This window comes from Argentina anserina, chromosome 1, assembly GCF_933775445.1.
Source record: "Argentina anserina chromosome 1, drPotAnse1.1, whole genome shotgun sequence".
Classification (NCBI taxonomy): Eukaryota; Viridiplantae; Streptophyta; class Magnoliopsida; order Rosales; family Rosaceae; genus Argentina; species Argentina anserina.
In genome coordinates, this window is record NC_065872.1 from 4,745,820 (window position 1) to 4,766,617 (window position 20,798).

Below are 20,798 nucleotides of genomic sequence, written 5' to 3' on the forward strand. Positions count from 1 at the left end.
TTAGATATTAGATGTATTTAGGTTTCGATATTTCGGTGCATTATTGAATTGATTTTTGGGGTGGATACTGCTCTTTGAAGGTGGTATGCGGTCCTAGAGAATGATGATTATTTGATGTGTATCCGAATGAGTTTAATCTGAAAGTGAAGTGACATGTACAACCTGCTGTCCTGCTCAACTAACTGATAACGCAAGTGTGGTCACCACTCCATAATAAGTGGGAATGTATAGTAGTCATAATCTAGAGACTTGATACAAATGATATCATCTCATACGTATTTGGTATTTATCAGCCGCTTCTTCTACTTGTGTTCTTTGTCACATAACCATAGAGGCAGATATTTTTAAAAGTTCCGGCAATACCAAATTAACTTTTATTAATTTATTATCCTAGCATTTTGTTGTGCTTTGATTATTTTATGTATTGTGATTATTTGAAAGGCCTTATAAAGTGGATAATATCAAAGACAATGACAAATTTAACTAAATTACTATATCTAAGAGCATTTTATTCATGTCTCAATAACATTACAGTATCACATCTTATGTGTAACTGATTTAGATATGATTCGTTAGCTAACAGGTGTGCCACAAAAGGTTGACTCCCATAGAGAGTTACCTGCCAAACACGTTGAAAAGGTTCGCAGCCAAAGGTGATAAGTGACAACAACTAGACGAGGTCTTCCATGGAGGAATGGACCATAATTAATTAATTACCAACCAAACTCACTCGTATATAATTACGTAGACGACCCGTATTTACTTTACATCACATCACATACGTAATTTCCAATTAAGATTTGCTCCCAGCGCAGATCCCAATGGCTGTTCCCATCTGCCCTTGATCTCATCACTTCCTTTCTTTAATCCCCAGCTAGGCAACAAGACAAAGACTCTAAACTGCTCTTAACATATAAATAGCCGGCTTTTCTTATTCATCTCATTTTCCGGCTGGCTTTGAAGCATGACATGCTCCGAAACATGATATAAAAGTTGGTTTCTTTACTCGAGCGGAATTCAGTTAAAGGTTGAGAAATCGCGAAATAAAGAAACTTTAGTGTTGTTTTAACATGAGTATTGACAAGAGCATGATGCAAACCAGTTAAAGCAGATTGATTGCAGTTTCAAACTAAACCATGATGTGGATCTCTGAATATACAGCTCCATCATAGAGAGGAGTGTTAATGAAGGACAATCATTGTAGCAGTTTATTATTGCTGGCAGGATCTCCAAGATCACCTGCTCATTGATACATGGATTACCTCAATGTTATGACCAGTGAAACCATTGTCTCATATACCAGAAGTGTTCCAAAGCTGAATTTCAATGAAACTAGGAATCAGAAAGTGAAGAATGAAATTTGCGAAAGAAAAAGAATATGATTTACCAAGGAAATTGACATTGTTATTACATCTATCACCAACATTAGTACAAGCGCAGAACTTATTGTTTGCAACATATCAACAAACACTACCCAAATGAATGCATCCCTTTTACCTCAATTCAAGCCTCTGCTGTCAAAGGAGCTCTGGGCAAATTCGGACTGTAAAGCACGAACGGGATGCAAGAAATGTAACATCTAAATTTACATGAAGTCAGTTCAAATGGAATACAACAAAGCCAAAATAAGCACAAAAAAGAAGAGAAAAAGAAGATAAAAACGAAACAAGCCGTTTCTATGTGAAGAACATGATGAATCCTACCTCAGCTATCCAATCCTATCTCACCTGTTGCCACAATTTATTTCATCATCATGATTGCATGACTTTATTTTGCTTCACACATGCAGGTGCATTGAACTCCTGGCATTTCCACACCGGCGTGGGCTCAATTGGCAGCATACTATCAGCCGAAGACTCCACAGGAAACAAATGCTTGTTTCCAGCACTGGGATTTCCCATGTTCATATCAGTTAGTGGAGAGCTTCTTGCACCCACATCTTCTTTGGGATTTGCCTGATCCCTAAAAGTGCAAACACTTAAAGGCAACTTTTTTAGCTTCACTCGTCCCCTTTTTTTACCACTAGTAGGGATATCATCACAATTTTTCTCCTTTGTCTGACTTGATTCTGCTTCCCCATTATCCATCTCCAATTGGCTAGATTTATCATTTCTGTATGCTTTTTCAGCTGCTTTATTTTTGTACATGTCAAGGATGGTGTCTTCAAAATCGAGCTTACCTGCCACAGTATGACCATTGCAAGCAGATGCAGGATCCTTATCCAAGACTGTACTCCCATTGGAAGCTCTAGCTACCTCAGAACTCTGTGAGATTTTAGGCTTCTTGTTTTTGGGACCCTTAGAGTCAGAACTTGATGGATTCCTTGTGATTCGTGGTGAGCTATTAATAGCTCTGTGCAACTTCCGGGCTAACTCTTCATCTTTCCTACAATTCTCAATTGGCTGGTACTTTTTGTACAAGAGCTGAACTGGTACGTGCTTCTTAAGCTTGTTCTTTTTCAGGTATTTCTCCTTACTGGCTGTTTCATCTGAAAAGGAGGCAACTAAGTCTAAAGCACTCTTGGCCGCAGCCACTGCCTTTGCAGCTATTGCAGCTTTCTCTTCAGCTGCAGCTCTGGCATTTTCTGCAGCCTTAACTGCAGCGGTGGCAGCTGATTTTGAGACTTCTACCAACTGCTCGGGTGAAAGATTAGGATCATGAGAAGTCAATATTCTGTTAAGACGAGTGTTAAGTTCACTTGAAGAAGGCGATGAGGAGGAAGAAGCCGAAGCCGAAGCTGAAGCTGTGGCTGACACAAGAGACAGCCACGAACTACTATCCCCTTCCGGACTCTGTTTCTTCAATCCAGCTAGCAGACGCTTTCGCGGAGGTAAAAGGACATCAGCATCCAAATGGCTGACATCACATAAGTTACCCTCCATAGGTCTGCTCTCCGAAACAAGAACTACACCGAAACAACAATCACCCTCTTCACAGACATGACAACCATTCCACCTACATGACAATAACAGTGAAACATTTAGCATTTGTGTTTCTGTTTCATTCACACAAGATTAGAAAAGCCCTTGATTTTAGAAACTCACACACTAACTCCAAATCAAATCTAATTCCAAATCCAGTCCAAAACCATTGTCGATCAGATCAAACAAAAAGAGACGATCATACTCACTCCTCATCTAGATCAAATCTAGGTTTCGACGCCTTTTGAATATCAGCAAACCCTAATAAATCCAAAAACCTAACTAAATCCCCAGTAATTACCTAAATAAAACTGAGTTTCCTCTCACCTCTCTCGATCTCAAGACCAACTTACAAAACCAAACCAACATCGCAAAACCACAAAAATGATCTCCCCTTATCCAAACCCTCAAAAACATTTCGAATACCAATCAAATTCACACTAATCCAACCAAGCTCAGCTGAATTGCAACACACACAAATCCAAACACAGCTGAATCTCAATCCAACGTAAATTCAAGAACATAATTCAAATTCGAAAACACAAATTAACCAAACAAAAAGATCGGCAGAAGCAGAGAATTGGATCAATCAGAACCAGATACAACCCGCAATCAGAGACGGTTTAAATTGTTAACAATTGAGACAAAATCAATGCTGAGTTTTATAACCGTCATTTCAGACAGAACATGATCAGAACAGGGGAGATTGATTGCGAGTTGGGAACTTCACCTGATCTTTCGGGTCGAGAAATTGAGACAGGCGAGAGAGAAACACGGAGAGGAAGTGTTGAATTAGGGTTTTCAGAAGGAGGAAAAATCAGGGTGGTGAGGAAAATGGAAGATGGTGTTTCTTATTTGTTGCTTCTATTTATATTTCTTTTTTCAATTTTCTTTCCTCTTTTTTTTTTTTTGGTGTTTGTGTTTGTCGGAATAAAGAATTTCGACTGGTTCTGGTTCTTGTTCTAGAACCCCAAATCCCACAATTCACAAAGTTAACTTGGGTATCGCCCCATTTGTTTTACCACGGGGTTTACAATCATTTTGAGTTTTGAAAATTTGGCTCATTTATGGATGTGCATGTTCTACATTTGTTGAAGATGTTTCCTTCTTATTTTAGAAAGGGGGATTGTTTAACCAACTTGGACGTTTAAGAATTAAATGGGGGTTTAGTTGGATGTAGATCATGTACGGCATGCAAGAGTTCCCAATAATTGTCCGTATTTTTAGCATGTTCGTTTCTATTGCATGTGATTCTTTTTCTAGGGTGCCATTGAATGATATTGTCCAAAATCATCTAATACATAACAAATTGTGTAATTCTTCGTATTGTTAGTTTTGAGTCTAATTTGCAATCTCATACGAGTATTTGTGCCAACTAACTAGTAGTTTAATGACATGTCAATTACATTTAGTGAAATCAATATGATTTATGTTGGTTTATATACAACACTAGTATCTATTTGTGCCAGCTTATTTCGCCCGTAGTCTCTTTCAGACATATTTGTGCGTAAAAAATAAGAAAACGTGTATGATACATGACGCAAATTTTTATCATTGAAGATAATTTATATTCAAAAATCACTGTGTATGTATATGATTTTTTCTAATTTAAGCTGTTCACACTGTACGTGAAGATGCACTCTGTAGATCGATATTCTAGTTGAGTTAAAGCCCTAACTTTTTTCTTTTCTCAAATAGCCACGGTGAAATGGAAATTTAACTAATATGAACATAAGACATGCACGCCATAATGGCGTCATCAGGTAAAACCGGATAACGACCTAATTAACTTTACCCGCAGGGAATTTGGGACAACTTGTATCACAACCAATCAGACATCAATTCCCACAGCCGTCAAAACACAGAAGTCTCTACGTGTTGGATTTATAAGCCACGCACCAATCACGACCTCCCATATGTAACTCACCCGCGTCACCACGCGTGCGGGTCTATCAAAACCCCACGCGCCTCGTAACGCTCGCGTAAGCGGTGGGCAGTTAAAAAAAGGAAAGCTCTCACTCTCTGGCAGAGTTAGTTTCAGTCTAACCCCCTTTTTTTCTCTCTCTTCCCTTTTCGAAAACCGGAGATCCGTACACACTGTCCGATCCGACCCGCATTTCTCTCCTAAACGTCGTCGTTTTCGTCTCAGCCGTAAGCGGCTGAACCCTAGAGTTGAATTCGCCGGGAATTTCAGGTAAGCGAAAATTACCCATTTCGACTCGCCGGCGAGAGACGCTTTCTTTGATCTGTTTGCCGCGAAATTTTGGGAAATTGAATAGGGTTTGAATCTTTTTAGGGTTCCGATGAGGGGAGTGAAGCCGTTACCGGAGGCGGTCCGGAGCTCGATTCGGTCCGGAGTGGTACTGTATGACGTGGCTAGGGTTGTGGAGGAGCTTGTGTTTAATAGCTTGGACGCTGGAGCAAGAAAGGTAGTAACTTTTTCTGGGTTTTGGTTAATTTTGAGTTAGGATTGTGGTGAAAGAGTTAAATTGGGTTGGTAAATGTTGATTTTGGTGTTGCAGGTTTCGGTTTTCGCAGGAATTGGGACTTGCTATGTGAAAGTAGCGGATGATGGTCAGTGATCATTTTCTTCATTGCAACCCAATGCAGCTTAATTTCAGTTTTTTACAGCTTAATTATGTGGATTGGTCTTGTTTTGGTTCTTCACTGGGTTAAAATGTAGCTTGAATTCAGTCTTTACTGCTTATTCATGTAAATTTAATCTTGGTTTTGGTTGTAGGATGTGGGATTACTCGTGATGGATTGGTGTTGCTGGGAGAAAGATATGGTAAATTTTTTGTTTTCAATTGTAATTTTTGGTACTGAGTGGAAGTGTTACTGTGTTAGGCTAGTTACATTATTCTATATGAATTTGGTAGTTGTTCATAAGATGCTTTATTTGATGTATGAGCAGCCACATCGAAGTTTGAGCAATACACTGAGGCGGAAGGTGGGTATGGGAGCTTCGGTTCCAGAGGGGAAGCGCTGGCTTCGATATCTGACGTGGCGTTGCTTGAAGTTGTGACCAAAGTTTCCGGGAGGCCAAATGGGTATCGCAAAGTGATGAAGGTGTGGTTTCATTACTGTTTTTGGTTTTCTGTTCGTGACAGAATTTCATAGCTTTAATGCAGGCTTGGCTCAGGTTGACTTTCCTGTATGTTTCTCAGGGATTCAAATGCTTGTATCTTGGAGTAGATGACGAAAGGAAGGATGTCGGCACAACAGGTAGGGACCTTTAACGGATGCTGTTGTCTTCTGTTGAGCTTGTGAAGTTGTTTATTATTTCATCTTGGTTTAGGATACAGTTGATTTCCATCAAGCTAATAGTATCTTTTATCTGTGAATTCCATGGCGCCTGTTCACTGTCATTCTTCTAAATTCACTTGCAATAATTTGTTTGATCACCTGATTCTGCTTGCAGTTGTTGTTCGTGATTTGTTTTACAATCAACCAGTTCGGAGGAAGTGTATGCAATCCAGGTTTTACTCTCAGTTTATATTGACCATTTATCTGGTTTATAACTATATACAAGGTTTGTGCCTGAAACAAGATGATGCAATGGAACTGACTTAAACTGCTTTGTGATTTCCATTGAAAAAATGGAAGCCCGAAGAAGGTGTTGGACACTGTCAAGAAATGTGTACACAGGATTGCACTGGTGCACTCAAAGGTTTCATTCAAAGTTGTCGATATTGAAAGGTTCCTTCTTACATACTTGCTGGGTGAAGAATTTGTGTTAACTGTAATATATTTATTTGTTTCTCTTTTGATTTACATGTTTGACCCTATGTGTAGTGAGGATGAGCTTCTTCGTACCATTCCTTCTCCTTCTCCCTTGACATTATTGAGAAGTGCTTTTGGGATCGAGGTCTCTGATGCACTTAATGAATTAAACATACGTGATGGCAAATTAGAGCTTTCTGGATACATATCTACTCCTTGCAATAGTCTTGCGATTAAGGTAGGACGATTGGTGTCGATTTTTTAGGTTACTAAGTTTTAAGTATCTACTTCAGCTCTCATGAGTTTCCATGTTCTAATTTTTCTGAATTTTTAAATTGCAGGCCTTCCAATATTTCTGTATCCTTCTCTGTTCATGTTGATTTATATACGGCGTTCTCAATAGGGATTTCTCACTGTTGTTCTGAGAGGGGTCTATATTTTCTTCTCTTGTTTTTGCCCTTCACCCTGACAGATATTAATTCGCGGTTCATTTGCAAAGGACCAATTCACAAGTTGCTCAATCAATTGGCATCTAACTTTGAGTGCTGGGACCCAGGGACAGTTGTTGTTGGATCCCACAGCAGGAAGAGAAGTAGATCTCAAGCATTCCCAGTTTATGTCTTGAATTTAAGTTGTCCCCAATCATTCTATGATTTTAATTTTGAACCATCGAAGACATATGTTGAGTTCAAGGTAATTTTTCTCACTTGACATTAAATGTTGCTATGCTTGCCATGTAAAGTCTGCAGGTTTAATATAGGGTTATCGCAGGGTAGATGGGGGAGACCTAGTGTTTAAAAGATAACACACTTATTTCTCTATGATTTTTTATCTCCAGGATTGGGTTCCCCTACTCAGCTTTGTTGAGAAGACCATTCAAAGCTTCTGGAAGGAAAAGATATCCAGTGGTATGCCTATGTTTGTAGCTTCTAGCTGAGAGCTTCACTTTCTTTGTCCTTTAAAAATTTATTTATGTGTGTGTAATGGTGGAATGGGGAGGTAGTAACTGTATTTATATTTCTTGTAGAATCAGTTGGTCACGGAGCTGATATACAAAGAGAAGGTCAAATGTGGGAGGAAAGTGACAACTTTGCATCCGCAAATGAAAGTAAGAAATAGATTTCATCAAATTTTTGATAATGGTGTGAACTGATTCAACTGAATATGATGGTTTATCAATGTTAGATTTTTTAGCAATCGAGTATAAAGGATTCTTGGTTCAGTTTTCATTGGCTTATATCCTTCTCCTTCCTTCTTAAAATGCTAAATTTGCTGATGTAGAGCTGGATGTAGATTTTTCAGAAATGTCACCAATAGGAAAAAAGAGAAGCAGGATCCAAGATCTTGAGACATCTCCACACATTATGAAGATTATAAGTAAAGAGGACAGGGATGTATCTCATAGGAAATATGCCATAATCCCAATTGACTACTTGCATGAAAATAATGTTGATGCCAAAGGCTTTAAAGAGATTGATTTTGGTCATGATACTGACTATTCATTTCAACCACGGGATCAGAGTATTGCTAAATGTTTGCTCAGAACAAATATGAAGAGGGAAAATCATAGTTGGATGTCTGATTTTAATATATCACCCGATGAAGATTATATCATGGATAGTGGATGCTCTGCTTCCAAAAGATCTAGCATTGTGGAAGATAATATCTTTACCTCAGCATGGCAAGATCAGCCCCACAAACTTTGTGCTAGTGTTGGCAAGGGTCCAGCAGTTACTGGAGTATCGTATCATGATTTCAGTAGCAATATGGATATCACCTGTGATTTAACACAACCTTTTCTCAAGAGTTGTTCCTCCCGAGGAAGGCTTCCATCTGAGAGGGATTTGTTTACAGAAAATGTGATTAATTGTCATGATGATTACTTTGGGGGCAAGAGAATACAGGATGGCTCTTACACCACTGCAGATGCTTTAGAAATTGATGGCAGCAGAATGCGGAGCGGTTCTTATAACAGTATAGAAATTCCAGATATCTTATCAATGACTTCATCACCAGGGATGCTATCAAGTGCTCAGCCCTATTCCAGAGTTGGATCAAAGTTTGATCCGTTTTCAGAGGTTGACCCTCTGTCAGGATTTTATTTGAATTCAATCCCATCCTGTAAGGAGCACTTTGACGAGGCAAGTTTAGACTTGAGTGAAGAGTATATTGGTTCCTACAATCACACCTTAGAAACTGGACGGCACTCTGTGGCATCCAATCCCTTATCTCAGAGCACCTATTTGGATCTTGAACCTTTCTTCAATGAAGATTCATTTGAAGGGGATTACAGATATAAACATGATAAGAGGGATACTGAAAAATGTTTTGTTGATGCTGAAGAATTTGATTGCAGCTTTGGATCAGATATTGTATCTAAGATAAGACAACACAGTTCGGCAGATACAGATTGTGGACTAGATTACAATTACAAAGATGGTTTAAGAAAATTCCTTCACCAAGACAATATAGATAGAGAGATTCCTACTGGTCACCGAGATATTTTAGCTGCTGACACAGATTGGTTACGTTGGCCTTCACCCAGTAAAAATAACATATGTACTGACATGCATAACAGACATGGGGAGCAGTTACAATATCAGGATTCTCTTAAGAGCTGTGTTTCAATCAGAAGATCAATGCGAAGCCACTCAGCTCCACCGTTTCCTAGAAGCAAGAGGAAGTACTTCGCTTTAAGTCAATCTGTAACAATAGCAGGCAGACATGATGCACAAACCTTCCATGATTCAGCGGCTTATCCAGGTATTGTATAGTGAGTTTCCCTTTTATAATTGTCATCTTATGCAGATGCCAACTGGCTAATACACCTCCTAATGTGCAGAAGCTAGCAAGAAGAAGGATATCTGTCAACCTCTTCATAATAGTCATCAAAATATGAAGACAAGTTCTGTGGAGGATTTATTGTTAGACATCAGGTACTTGGCCTTCAACTATTTCATACCACTAGTTCTGTAATTTTTTTTTCAAGGAGCAGACTTTAATTCCCAACTTTACTAAATTTTCTTTTAGACCAGATATGAAGAATCTCAAGATATCAACACTGGTGCAAGGAAGAGGCAAGAACCGGAAATGTTTGAACTATCTAAAAGGTCTGAGGTTCAAGCCACAGCTTCAATGAAAGGTATCTCATTTTCTTATTATTCAAGAAATGTAATCATCCTTTGATTGAGCTTGGGGTCATTGGATATTATAAGAGTAAATCTTTTGCATTTAGTGGTCAAATATTGGCTCTAATCCTAGTCATTTTCAGAATCTATACCCAAAAATCAAGATTCTCTGAATTGTGAGACCAAATGGCGGAATTCTTGTCCCCAGATCACAGTAAGTAATATGTTTTTGAAGGTTTTATACAAAAGATGAGCTAACTGGATTGCTTTTATCAACTAATAACTGTAAATATGGTATGTGCTGCAGAGCACAAAAGTAATGCATCGGTTTGAAGATGGAATTGATATACTTGACATATCTTCCGGGTTCTTGCATCTTGCTGCTGACTCATTAGTTCCTGAATCTCTGAATAAAAATTGTCTCAAGGATTGCAGAGTTCTTCAGCAGGTGGATAAGAAATTTATTCCAGTCATGGCCGGCGAAACACTTGCTGTTATTGATCAGGTCTGTTTCATGTATAGGTTTCTGGATATGTTTTTTAAGTTTTTGAATGGAATTATTCTTCTGTAAAGTACATCAGAAATTTTCTTGTTACTAAGGGAACCTGCAGTTCACTTCACTTATAGATTACAAGGTTACAATATAGCTTCCATGCATCTAATAGGATAGTTTCTATCCCGAAATTGGCCTTCACAAAGAATGAGGACAAATAAATAGGATATAAGTTTCTCTAAGTTATCTTAATTGCTCGAAAACTTAATCACAAAACAGTGGAATCTTGCAAGTATTCACATGTATATACTAGTAACAGACTCCCATTCACATACTGCTCTAGAGTTCAAGACACTTATAAAGTATGAAATTCAGTTATTCACAAGCGTGCAGGTGCAGCCAGAGTTCTGACTTTGGTAGATTTTTTTTTCTTCTACAGCATGCTGCAGATGAAAGGATCAGATTGGAGGAGCTGCGTCAGAAGGTCTCATTTTTTCTTCTCTTTCTGTTTGATATCTTAAAATTGATACAAACGTGTGTGTGTCTGTGTGTTTTCAATTTTTTTTCTTTATGTTGCTTACTAATTTATTTGGATACTTAGGTCTTGTCTGGAGACGGAGAAGCAAAGGCCATTACTTTTCTGGATATTGAACAAGAGCTGGTATGTAGTGTATTTCATGTTAGGTAAAGTTTCAGTGTCCAACTATTCACTACTTTTGGGTCTTATTGCTATAACACAGATGCTGCCGGAGATGGGATACCAGTTACTGCATAACTATGCTAAACCAATAGAAAAGTGGGGTTGGCGCTGCAACATACATTATCAAGATTCAGGGTCTTTTAAGAGGTAAATTATTTGTCCTTCCTGGTATACTTATTAAAGAATTTGATATTGGTGTAAGCATCCAGCATTATGAACATTAACGTTTTGACAAGGGCCTGAACCAATGTTTGACATGTATTTTCTGGTGTTTGATGTCATACAGCTCATCTATTAGAGTTTAATTGCTCCTTCTAGTTGATATGTTTTCATGCATGGCTTTCCAAAATGATGATAATTCGGACACTGGTTATAGATCAACTCTACATATTGTACATTATTTTCTGAGAGAACCATTATATTTATGTTTGCCTGATTTTCTTAAATTGACATTTAACAGGAATTTGAATATCCTTCACAGGCAGCCAACCGTCATCACACTTATTGCGGTGAATTACCATTACTTGTCTTCTTTGATTTTGATCAATAACTATATTTCTTGTTTTGTTTAATTCGGGGTCGTTGCTTCAAAATTATTATTTCAGTCACTTTAAATTCTGTAGTGAAGCTGCCTCCCAATGTTATTAATACTATCTGTTGTAAAAATGGCATTCAGGTTCCCTGCATCTTAGGTGTCAATCTTTCTGATGTAGATCTTATGGAATATCTTCAGCAGGTAATACATATTATACAGCACTGCTTTTTTATAGTTTTTTGTTTTTCCTCTTTTGTTGTGTCCGAGAATTTCCCTGTTAATGATACAGCTTTCCGTTAGCTTTCTGATACAGATGGATCATCAACAATGCCACCGTCTGTTCTTCGAATCCTAAACTCTAAAGATGCAGAGGTAACTACCAAATTCCATACTCAGTAGGGGCAAGTAGGTTTTCTTCAATGATTGGGATTTTGTCTCACTCATGTTGCAAATAACTTGAACCATTTAGCCTGTCAATGTATGACTTGTATGTTGATGATTTTCTGTCATTCTTCTTAAAGAGTTTTTCTTGCTTTTCTGGCCCAGGTGCAATTATGTTTGGGGATTCCTTGCTACCGTCAGAGTGTTCCCTCATAGTTGATGAGCTAAAGCAGACGTCATTGTGTTTCCAAGTAAGTCATCTTTTCAGGCTACTAGAAATCTCAGAGACAAACAGAGGCACGCTTAAGTTACTCTCGAATATTAACACAACCTCATGATTTGTTACGTAGTGTGCTCATGGTCGACCTACAACTGCCCCACTAGTAAATCTGGGAGTGCTGCACAAGCAACTAGCTAAGATTGCATCTTTGAGACAGAAAAATAGTGCAGATCAAGCATGGCATGGATTACATCGACATGAACTTAGTCTTGCACGTGCAGAACAACGTCTAAATTCGGCTAGAATCTAGGATGATGAGAATCTTTCAACTTTGATTCAGAATTGTAATGATGAGTCTGCAATGGAAACGTTCACTTTCCGAACATGATTTACATTTTTGGTTACCAAATGTACAGCTTCTTTCCCTTCAAGTTATAAGGATAACTGTATCCAAAAAAAAAGTTATAAGGATAACAGCAGCACTTTTTGAGCAGATGTAAATTACTTGCCTTTACACATAAGGAAAGTTCTTTTTCTTAATCTATATGTTGTTACAGCTAATCAATCATTGTTTTAGTATTCAGCGGTCTAGCTCATGTGATGATGACAGTTGATAGGGGCGTAGCTAATCTGTGATTTTTGGTGTCAACAGGCAAGGCATGCATTTAGTTAACTTAATATTTCAATTTCCTTATCGGTAGAAGACTGTCCGCCAGATTCCGCCGGCAAAGATGATTTTGCAATTTTGCAGAAAAATGAGGAAGCAATGCTGCCAACGAAATTTTGTTACCAAAAAGACAGAAAAGTTCATGCTATCTACTGTAAAGATAAGGCCTACAGGTAAATTAATCACAGCAATCAAAACCATGCTGTTTTACCATGATTTTACCAAATGCAGATGTTCTCCAATCGTAAAGGTCATAACTCGTTAACTTTCTGGTTCAACCTGCTTGACCGTCCTGGTATTGAGATTTTCCATTCTGATCACTTTTGTGCCTTGATACATAAGACGAGAAAATGTGAGACTTGTGATCTACCACGCAAATAATATCTAAAGCAGTGAATCATCCATTGAGCAAGCAGCATCAGTCTCAAGTTATCAGGACAGTGAAAGAAACAAAAGACAGGAGAGAGGGAACAGTATCCAGTTCTAAATTAGATTAACTCGGGCACTAATTAGATTGATACGCCCAAATGTTGCATCACCAAAGAATTTACATTGATTTCACCTACATCAGCAAATTGTACAGTGTGACTTCTGTAACTGATTGAATAAAGGAATTGCTTCTAGTCTTGTACAAATCACAATCTCTTTGATCATCCTCCTCATCCCCTTACTGGAAATAGAAGTTGCACCGGTTGGAATCCTAGGGAGGATATTGATCTACAAATTGTTCCAGTAGCTTCCACGCACCAAACTTTGAATGAAAACATGATGATCTTCATCATCCATCTTCCCTACATGTGTCTCGGCTTTCTTTACTACCGGTAGCAGAACACAAGGCCTTCCAGATGGGGACCAACATTTTCATAGGGGGACGTAATTCCTGGAAAATGAATTCAACTTTCAAAGCCAAATTAAATGAAGGAACCAAAATAGAGAAGGATAGGTCATTTGGTTTATCATAATTTTCGCATAATATCATTTTCTCCAGCTCATAGCACTTCCCTTGAAATAAATAGTTCTTAGAACTTAGATGATATGTCTACAGCTTCATGACATTTACGCCTCGTAACAGCTTCTGAACGTTAATATATAGTGTACCTTAAAAACTAGCACCAAATCCACTTCTCCATTTACAATGAAAGAGAGGCTCCAGTAACAAGTAACAGGAGTCACACATTCTAGTAGCACAGGTTTCAAGATCTTGTCGATAGGAACAAAGCGACGAGTAACTTTTCCACTATATGGAGGAAAATGGGAAAACGACAATTAGAAAAACATCTGAATACACATAGTTGTAAAGTTGACATCAATCATGCAGTCCCACCAAATTGAACTTAATACGCAGAATGAGATTAACATACATAATGTAAAAAGCTACCTCTTATAATGAGTTTCAAGTTGAACTCCAAAAGCTGGCATAATCACAACTGACTCTGATATTAAGACATTAGACATGGTGAACACAGAATGTAGCAAACCTTCTTGTAATTGCATAAACACAGTTCCAGTTCAAAGAATCAGAAGCTCAGGTACTCACCTTTTGTAACACTCTTCCAAAGCAACTTTACAAGGAATGCGTCTAAAAGGAAACTCCATAAAACAAAGATAACTGAACCGCCCTGTTGTGTAGGATCATCATGTCAAGCTGGTGTTAAATATAAGCTTAAAACAAAGCATATACATGTACATGAAACTTTAGAACACTAGTATACCACACGAATTTACTAGTTTCTGCATATTGTGACAGGTATCAGAAACTGTATTCATTCTAATTAACCGGCATACATGACATACAATTTCTTTGAAGAACATGTTTTTCAATAAACCAACAAGAAACTGTACAATGGAAAATAACAACAATAAATAGCTCCCACAAAACTGATACATGTTCCTAAACTCAGCTTAAACAGCTGAACCAAAGATAGAAAGCATACCTTAACCAAGAAAAGATGAAACGCGTTTGCTAGAATAACAAGGGCGAAGAAGTAGACAAAGAAGCCCTTTGCACCACTCTTTTTAACAATGAATTGGTGCACATCAACTGCTTCATTAGGCCATTTGGAGCCATGTATGTACGTATATCTCGAATTACTTATACAAGAACCCACCATTCCCCCCAACTCAGATATTCATATATATTTTAAACCTTCATCTGCATTTCAAAAAACAACCCAATTACTAAAATTACAAACATAGAACGAATTTAATCCAAGATTATAGCTTCAACATGAAAAGGGCAACACTGCAAAGCTTGATTTCAAGCTACCAAAACTTTTATATTCCAGAATTGCCACTGAGCCCTAAATTTCAATACTTTAGCAACATTACAAGAAATGAGCAATCATACAAGCATTTATAACATATCAAGTGTTGATCTTTTCCACAATTTTCAATGAACCAATTGAAAATCAAGCATGAACCCAAATTCCAGAATGGGGTAAAAATGTAAGCTTGGCTAGGATTTAGCAATGCCAAATCAAATTGGATAATGGGTACGAAATTGGGGTTGAATTGAAATGAATGGTGTGCCCTAAATCTGAATACCTGAGACGGAGACGTGGTACGAGCTCAACGGCGATCGATGAAGCTCTGACGCTTCTGGAATCTTGTTCGTCTGAGGCTGAATACAATTGGAGAGTGTGTGAGAGTAATGAGCAGCCGGAGAGGTGCTAAAAGCACGAAGGAGGTCGTCGTCTTGGAGCTTGGAATTAGGGTTTGCGCCACAGTCTTCTTGTGATCAAGCACAACCAGTTTGGCTCACTCTGTTTTCGTTTCACATACAAAACTATGTAATAATAATATTATTACTTAAATAGAAATTACAATGGAAAATAAATAATATAAATAGTTGGGATTTGAGTTGACAAGTGAAATGAGCTTGAGGTTTGATAATCATGATATTTATAAATATCGTATCGTATATTTGAATGATAACCGAAAATGAAATGTAACAAGTCTAGTTTTCAGTTTACTCGAAAAATAAGTAATATATGAAGTTTATGATCAATGCACTAGTGGGTTGAGTTTAACAAAATGAAACTCGGACATGAATTAGAATTTACAATAAGTTAAGATGATCGGTGTTTTACGATGTGGACAGAGTTGAGAATTCGAATCATCGTGAACGCATAGTACAAAGCCTTTCAATCAATCATCAACAATGTTACACTAGCAACCAACCAGAGGGGATCCAAAGCCAGTCATATTTTACCTTCCATATCAACAAAATCACACAAACGAATCATACATGTCATTACCTGTGACCTTTTCAAGTTTTCATTATTGCACTAACAACTCCTGCTGGTGAATGCAATGATTGATGAAACCTTTGTTTTTAAGACCAAAGATAAGTAATCTATAAATTATATGCAAATGTGTAAGTGCAACACTTCCACATCCAAATTTCCAAATATTCAACACCTTTTCTTGCTAACAAAGATACCATCAAACAGACCCAAATACTTCAGTACATATTATTTCAGTTAACAAAAGCAAAATGCACCCCCTAGAGATTTGATCAGTCAAACACAAACCCCAAATGGCAAATTCTCATATATCCCTCATGCTATACTATATCTATCTACTTTAAACTCAGATGGAGCCATAACTCTGCTAAGGTTAGGCATAACCAAACATCAAACTCAACCAGGGATCTATCTTCATAGAAGTATAACTTGTCACATGCTGTAGTCCTCTTCCTGCTCGAAAAGATTATAGCTCCCTCCCACTTCCATCTTTCCTGTCATCAACTCATTGCCTCCTACAAAGTTAAATTGAAGCAATTAAAACCCATATGCAAGTTCAAAATAGATACACTAATTACTGTGCAGAATCACAAAAAGTAGACATTACAAGATAATTGTTGATACTTGATAGATACTTATGTTCTGATAAAATAGTTATGTACTTCACTACAAGAGGTGTCAAGGGTATTGAACAATAATGTTAGGAAAGAAATGTACACAAATGACGGGACTCGGTTAAAGGCCATTAGTTGAGCAGAGGATTGACCGTATACACAGAGATGTAACAGGTGAGCCCCAAAAAATCACAGTAAGGTAGTTCAGATCAGTCAAGTATATGATATTTACAACAAAAACTTTGAGAAATTTTAATATGGATGATGTTATTGAGTAGCTTACTTGAGCTTGACAGCACTTCATCATAGAATGACATATGGCCTAAACCTCTGGAAGGCCTTAATTCGCTGCTCGATGCAAACAATTTGTCTTCTTTAATGCTCTGTGGATCCAAGAAATGCAGGTCAGAACTCATCTCAGGGTTCTGAAAGCACAAATCTTCAGCCCTTTGGGCTGATGTGTTCTGTTGGGACTGTAACATTTGATCCTGAAGTCCTTTTTTCTTGTCCTTGGGAGAGTCAACTTCAGTCTCCACTTCAGATTCAGCATTGTTGGATGTTGCATTCTGTTGCTTCCTCTTTGATCGAGCACGCCTGTTCTGAAACCAATTGTAAACATTAGTTTCAGAAATTTGGCCATGCTGGCTCAGATCAGAAGTTATTTCCTTGATCTTTTGCTTGCTTGGAGTTCCATTCCCTTGATCAAACAATTGCTCCAGAATCTGTAGCTGCACTGTTGTTGGAGTCCAGCGCTGTCTGGCAGTAATTTTGTGGCCACCAGATGTCATCAGTGGATCACAGTACAGATTTCCCATCCTGACTCCTGAAAGAGAGAAAGCACACAAGTTTTTGTTCAAAGCAAATATGGCGTCTTTACACATACAATCAACTAAAAGATTGTAAAATTAAATTTTCATTTGGTATTTAATTAAGTAATTAATGTCATCAAAAGAATCAAATGGACTTTGAGGTCAGTTTCGTTTCAGAAAAAGCTAATCTAAATGAAAATAGCTTCTTTACACATAAATGCTTAGTATAGCTATTGTGTTGTTCTTCCTTCCAAGGAAAAACAACCATGGCTGAAGGAATGACCAACTGATGTAAAATCATAACAAAACCTGTGTATAAACCCATCTGAAAGTAGATAAAAGAGTTCATATCCGTATTAAAATCCAATGAAGAACCAGTTACTCTCTCCATTCATTGGGTATGGTCGCTCCTAAAACAAAGTTTGATGCTTTCATTAGGTATAGTGTCACCCGTTCTACACTGATGTATTGGGAAACTCATAAAAAAAATGCAGGCGTTCTACAATTAAAAACTCAAAGTGAAAATAGCTTCTTCTTATGCACCCGTTCTACAATTAAACACCAAAGTTTTCCTATGTTTCAAAACTCTCGGCTTCTCAGTCTCTCTATCAACTGGTGCGCCATCTCCATCAATTTCAAAGCCCATCTCAATCTCTCAGCATCATCAATTCTATTTCTCTGACTCCTCCATCTTCTTCTTTCTCTGGTAAAACTTATTGCAAGTATAATCAATAGATTATTTTCAATTTGGGGAGAACTATTAATTGATCTGATTTTGTTCTAGTTTGTCTCTAATTTGGGTTTTTTCCTAGAGTCCCTGGGACAAGGGCAAACATGGAGTGAGACAAATCAAACACTCAAACACTGATGTATTGGTTTTGGTTTGTCGCCATTCAAATACAGAATTGGGAATTTGATTATGCGTTTTTCTGATATAAAATCTAAGCTTTGTTTGATGATTATTGCTAAATGTTGTTCATAATCTTCTTTTTTTTTTAAAGATTTGGCATATCGGGGTCGTACCCTTTACAAGTCATCCCTTACGAGTGTTTGATCGCCTCTAGAGAGGGGTTGACTCTCTCAGCGCATGGTGTTGCATCCACAAGGTTTCGAACTCGAGACATTGCTTAAGCCACAGCAGCCCGTTACCACTACTGCATGCATCCGCCGGTAATTGTTCATAATCTTATTGACCTAAGATAGTCTAATTTTAGTCTTTTAGGTTCTATCACAATTAATTTGATATTGTTGTATTTGTATGGTTATTGAGACTGTTTTCCTAGCTATTGTGGTTGCCTACATTTTGTCTAATATATTGCTACTGTGTTTGCCTACTAGTATATATGATTATATTTTTTCATGTATGAACTCTAATATATTTTTTTTTTAATTGATAGAAAACTCAAGTCCATCCGAAACTTTCAATTTCTGGATCCGCCGCTGAATTGAAGCTAAATGAGTTTCATTTCCACTACATGCCACCACTCACAAAGAGTAAAGTTCCAAACTTTAACAAAAACCATAGACAGAAAACCAATTAATCAACCTGTTTAAGCTCATCTCTACCAAATGCAACCACAAACTCTTAAAAGTTTTACCAAAATGGAAGAGCAAAACAGACCTGCAAGATCTTGCTGAGCAGTGAGGTTCTTATGCATCTCAACAAGTCGCTCACAAATGGTAGCATAAACTGCAATTTGCTTTCTCAGAGTCTCCAATTGCTCATCAGTCATAACCTTCACAAACCCCACACCTCCATTGCCATTCCCATTCCCATCAATCTCTTGCTCTTTCTGCTGCTGCTTATTCCACTCCATCATAATCCTCCTTTCTTTCTTTCTTTCTTTCTTTCTCTGTGTTTCAGCCAAAGTCTGGGTTTGCAACTTTGCAAAAACTAGAGGGTAAAGAGAGCAAGAATTACAAGAAAGTAAAGAAACAGACAAAAAGAGGCAGAGAAATTGTAGAAAAGACCAAAGACTTATTGTATGAATATAGTGGAATTTGATGGGTGGTAGTATTCCCCTGTGAGTATGCTATATATATCTTCCATCTCTCTTTTGTTGAATAAGATCTTCGTGTGATTATAAGTTGGTGACACTAGTAAGGGGTGTCATTATCAAAGATATTATCTTTCGAGTGAAGATTACTTTCCCTTACATGTACTTGATCCTACCAAGTAATTTATTGAGACCCAAAGATTACGGCTGTGAAAACAGAAAGGGATAAAAAAAATAGAGAAAATCACTATCCAAACAGATTCTAGGATCATTTTTTGTGAAGTGTACTTGCTAATTATATGCTTAACGCAAATTGAAACATATTTTGCTGTGCAATTATTGAGCCACCCACACCATCAAGATAGAGTGAAAGAGAGCCCGTTAATGATCACCGGGATCAATCATCAATGGCAATAGAGTAGGGAATAGACTGGTAGAGTGTACCTGACCTGACAATGACATACCTCTCTGCTTGAGATTGATTAAGATTGGATGAGCACAAGAGTAGCAACTGCCAAACTGCCACTTCCATACAATACCTGACTTCTTTTCTCAGTTTCTGTCAGAGAAACTGGATGTTTTGGAAACAAACACACACTTATTATTGTACTTGCACATTAACTTGTACCTTTTCTTGGACTTGGCTAAAACCAGGGTTTATTTTATATTTAATCTGTGTCTATGTATTTGCTGAATTAGTCCAACTCATTAGCTTACTTATAATGACTACCATGAATCTATGTGCATTATTTGCCTGTCAACCATGTACATATTCTATGTGCTTTTGTCACATTTATGCATGTGACCAACAAATTCATTTGTGACATGACAATTTTTATAAAGAGGGGAAATTACAGGGTGAAGTGTATTCGGGACATAATCCGTGATTTGATGCTTCGTTTTCTTTCTTTCTTTTAAAATAAAATTGGGTTTTGGACTAAATGCATGCATTGTTCGGGTCCTAAAGAGTAATCATGTCTTCTTTTGCTTTGTGACCTATAATTTTTGACTTAGAATATGTGATTGATGAAAATGGGTTTTGATATTGGTACAAGCAAATGGACATGAACGCGTGGAAATGGTTATGGTACATGATTAAGGTTAATGTCACACTGTTTGGAGTTTTTAATGTGACAATTGGCTTAATTAAGGGGACATGGCATGTGCACCTCCAACGTCACCACCAGGTCCAAAAATTGATCGGTACCATATCGAAAAGACTATGATTGTGGTATACCAAATTTTGGCCTAAATTGGTGGCACTCATTTTCCACGATGACTTAAAGTCTTGAACAACATTAGAGGGAGCAGCGTGATAAAAAGTTTACAGGTTGAAAATTATCAATGACTGATCCATTGGGCAAT

The 20,798-nt window shown here is 37.6% G+C and overlaps 4 protein-coding genes across 4 annotated transcripts; 1 reads left to right on the plus strand and 3 right to left on the minus strand.

Moving 5' to 3' along the window:
• Positions 1–1,382: 1,382 nt before the first annotated feature.
• Positions 1,383–3,732, minus strand: LOC126797046 (uncharacterized). The gene is made up of 2 exons (XM_050523737.1): positions 3,652–3,732; positions 1,383–2,955 (listed from the first exon to the last, which is right to left on the minus strand). The coding sequence occupies exon 2, from the start codon at positions 2,880–2,882 to the stop codon at positions 1,752–1,754; it is 1,131 nt and encodes a 376-aa protein (XP_050379694.1). The 5' UTR covers positions 2,883–2,955; positions 3,652–3,732; the 3' UTR covers positions 1,383–1,751.
• A 1,245-nt stretch (positions 3,733–4,977) lies between these two features.
• On the plus strand, positions 4,978–12,640 carry LOC126797010 (DNA mismatch repair protein MLH3). Its single transcript, XM_050523706.1, is given in 27 exon segments — positions 4,978–5,115; positions 5,218–5,350; positions 5,444–5,495; positions 5,662–5,709; positions 5,836–5,990; positions 6,089–6,146; positions 6,343–6,400; positions 6,528–6,620; positions 6,717–6,882; positions 6,986–7,001; positions 7,117–7,337; positions 7,483–7,552; positions 7,672–7,752; positions 7,926–9,407; positions 9,487–9,580; positions 9,680–9,786; positions 9,916–9,986; positions 10,080–10,277; positions 10,705–10,749; positions 10,867–10,926; positions 11,006–11,112; positions 11,426–11,474; positions 11,642–11,701; positions 11,801–11,861; positions 11,864–11,872; positions 12,047–12,132; positions 12,232–12,640. Coding segments are annotated over 26 exon segments (3,753 nt in total). The 5' UTR covers positions 4,978–5,115; positions 5,218–5,224; the 3' UTR covers positions 12,412–12,640.
• A 592-nt stretch (positions 12,641–13,232) lies between these two features.
• On the minus strand, positions 13,233–15,551 carry LOC126797054 (uncharacterized). Its single transcript, XM_050523744.1, has 6 exons — positions 15,313–15,551; positions 14,703–14,920; positions 14,306–14,387; positions 14,147–14,201; positions 13,867–14,005; positions 13,233–13,648 (listed from the first exon to the last, which is right to left on the minus strand). Exons 2-6 carry the CDS (start codon positions 14,877–14,879, stop codon positions 13,547–13,549), a joined length of 555 nt encoding a protein of 184 aa, XP_050379701.1. The 5' UTR covers positions 14,880–14,920; positions 15,313–15,551; the 3' UTR covers positions 13,233–13,546.
• A 625-nt stretch (positions 15,552–16,176) lies between these two features.
• On the minus strand, positions 16,177–19,431 carry LOC126797063 (WUSCHEL-related homeobox 8). Its single transcript, XM_050523750.1, has 3 exons — positions 19,058–19,431; positions 16,911–17,450; positions 16,177–16,528 (listed from the first exon to the last, which is right to left on the minus strand). The coding sequence occupies exons 1-3, from the start codon at positions 19,254–19,256 to the stop codon at positions 16,446–16,448; spliced, it is 822 nt and encodes a 273-aa protein (XP_050379707.1). The 5' UTR covers positions 19,257–19,431; the 3' UTR covers positions 16,177–16,445.
• Between the last annotated feature and the right edge of the window lie 1,367 nt (positions 19,432–20,798).

What these genes read in the sequence shown, in the direction of transcription:
- LOC126797046 (XM_050523737.1), bottom strand. Translation starts at nt 2,882, where the DNA reads ATGGAGGGTAACTTATGTGATGTCAGCCATTTGGATGCTGATGTCCTT.
- LOC126797054 (XM_050523744.1), bottom strand. Translation starts at nt 14,879, where the DNA reads ATGGTGGGTTCTTGTATAAGTAATTCGAGATATACGTACATACATGGC. An exon ending in TTCATCTTTTCTTGGTTAAG is followed by an intron (nt 14,388 to 14,702) that starts GTATGCTTTCTA and finishes CCTACACAACAG; the next exon opens with GGCGGTTCAGTTATCTTTGT. An exon ending in TTGGAAGAGTGTTACAAAAG is followed by an intron (nt 14,202 to 14,305) that starts GTGAGTACCTGA and finishes TCTTAATATCAG; the next exon opens with AGTCAGTTGTGATTATGCCA.
- LOC126797063 (XM_050523750.1), bottom strand. Translation starts at nt 19,256, where the DNA reads ATGATGGAGTGGAATAAGCAGCAGCAGAAAGAGCAAGAGATTGATGGG. An exon ending in TGCTCAGCAAGATCTTGCAG is followed by an intron (nt 17,451 to 19,057) that starts GTCTGTTTTGCT and finishes TCTCTCTTTCAG; the next exon opens with GAGTCAGGATGGGAAATCTG. An exon ending in TGAAGTGCTGTCAAGCTCAA is followed by an intron (nt 16,529 to 16,910) that starts GTAAGCTACTCA and finishes TTAACTTTGTAG; the next exon opens with GAGGCAATGAGTTGATGACA.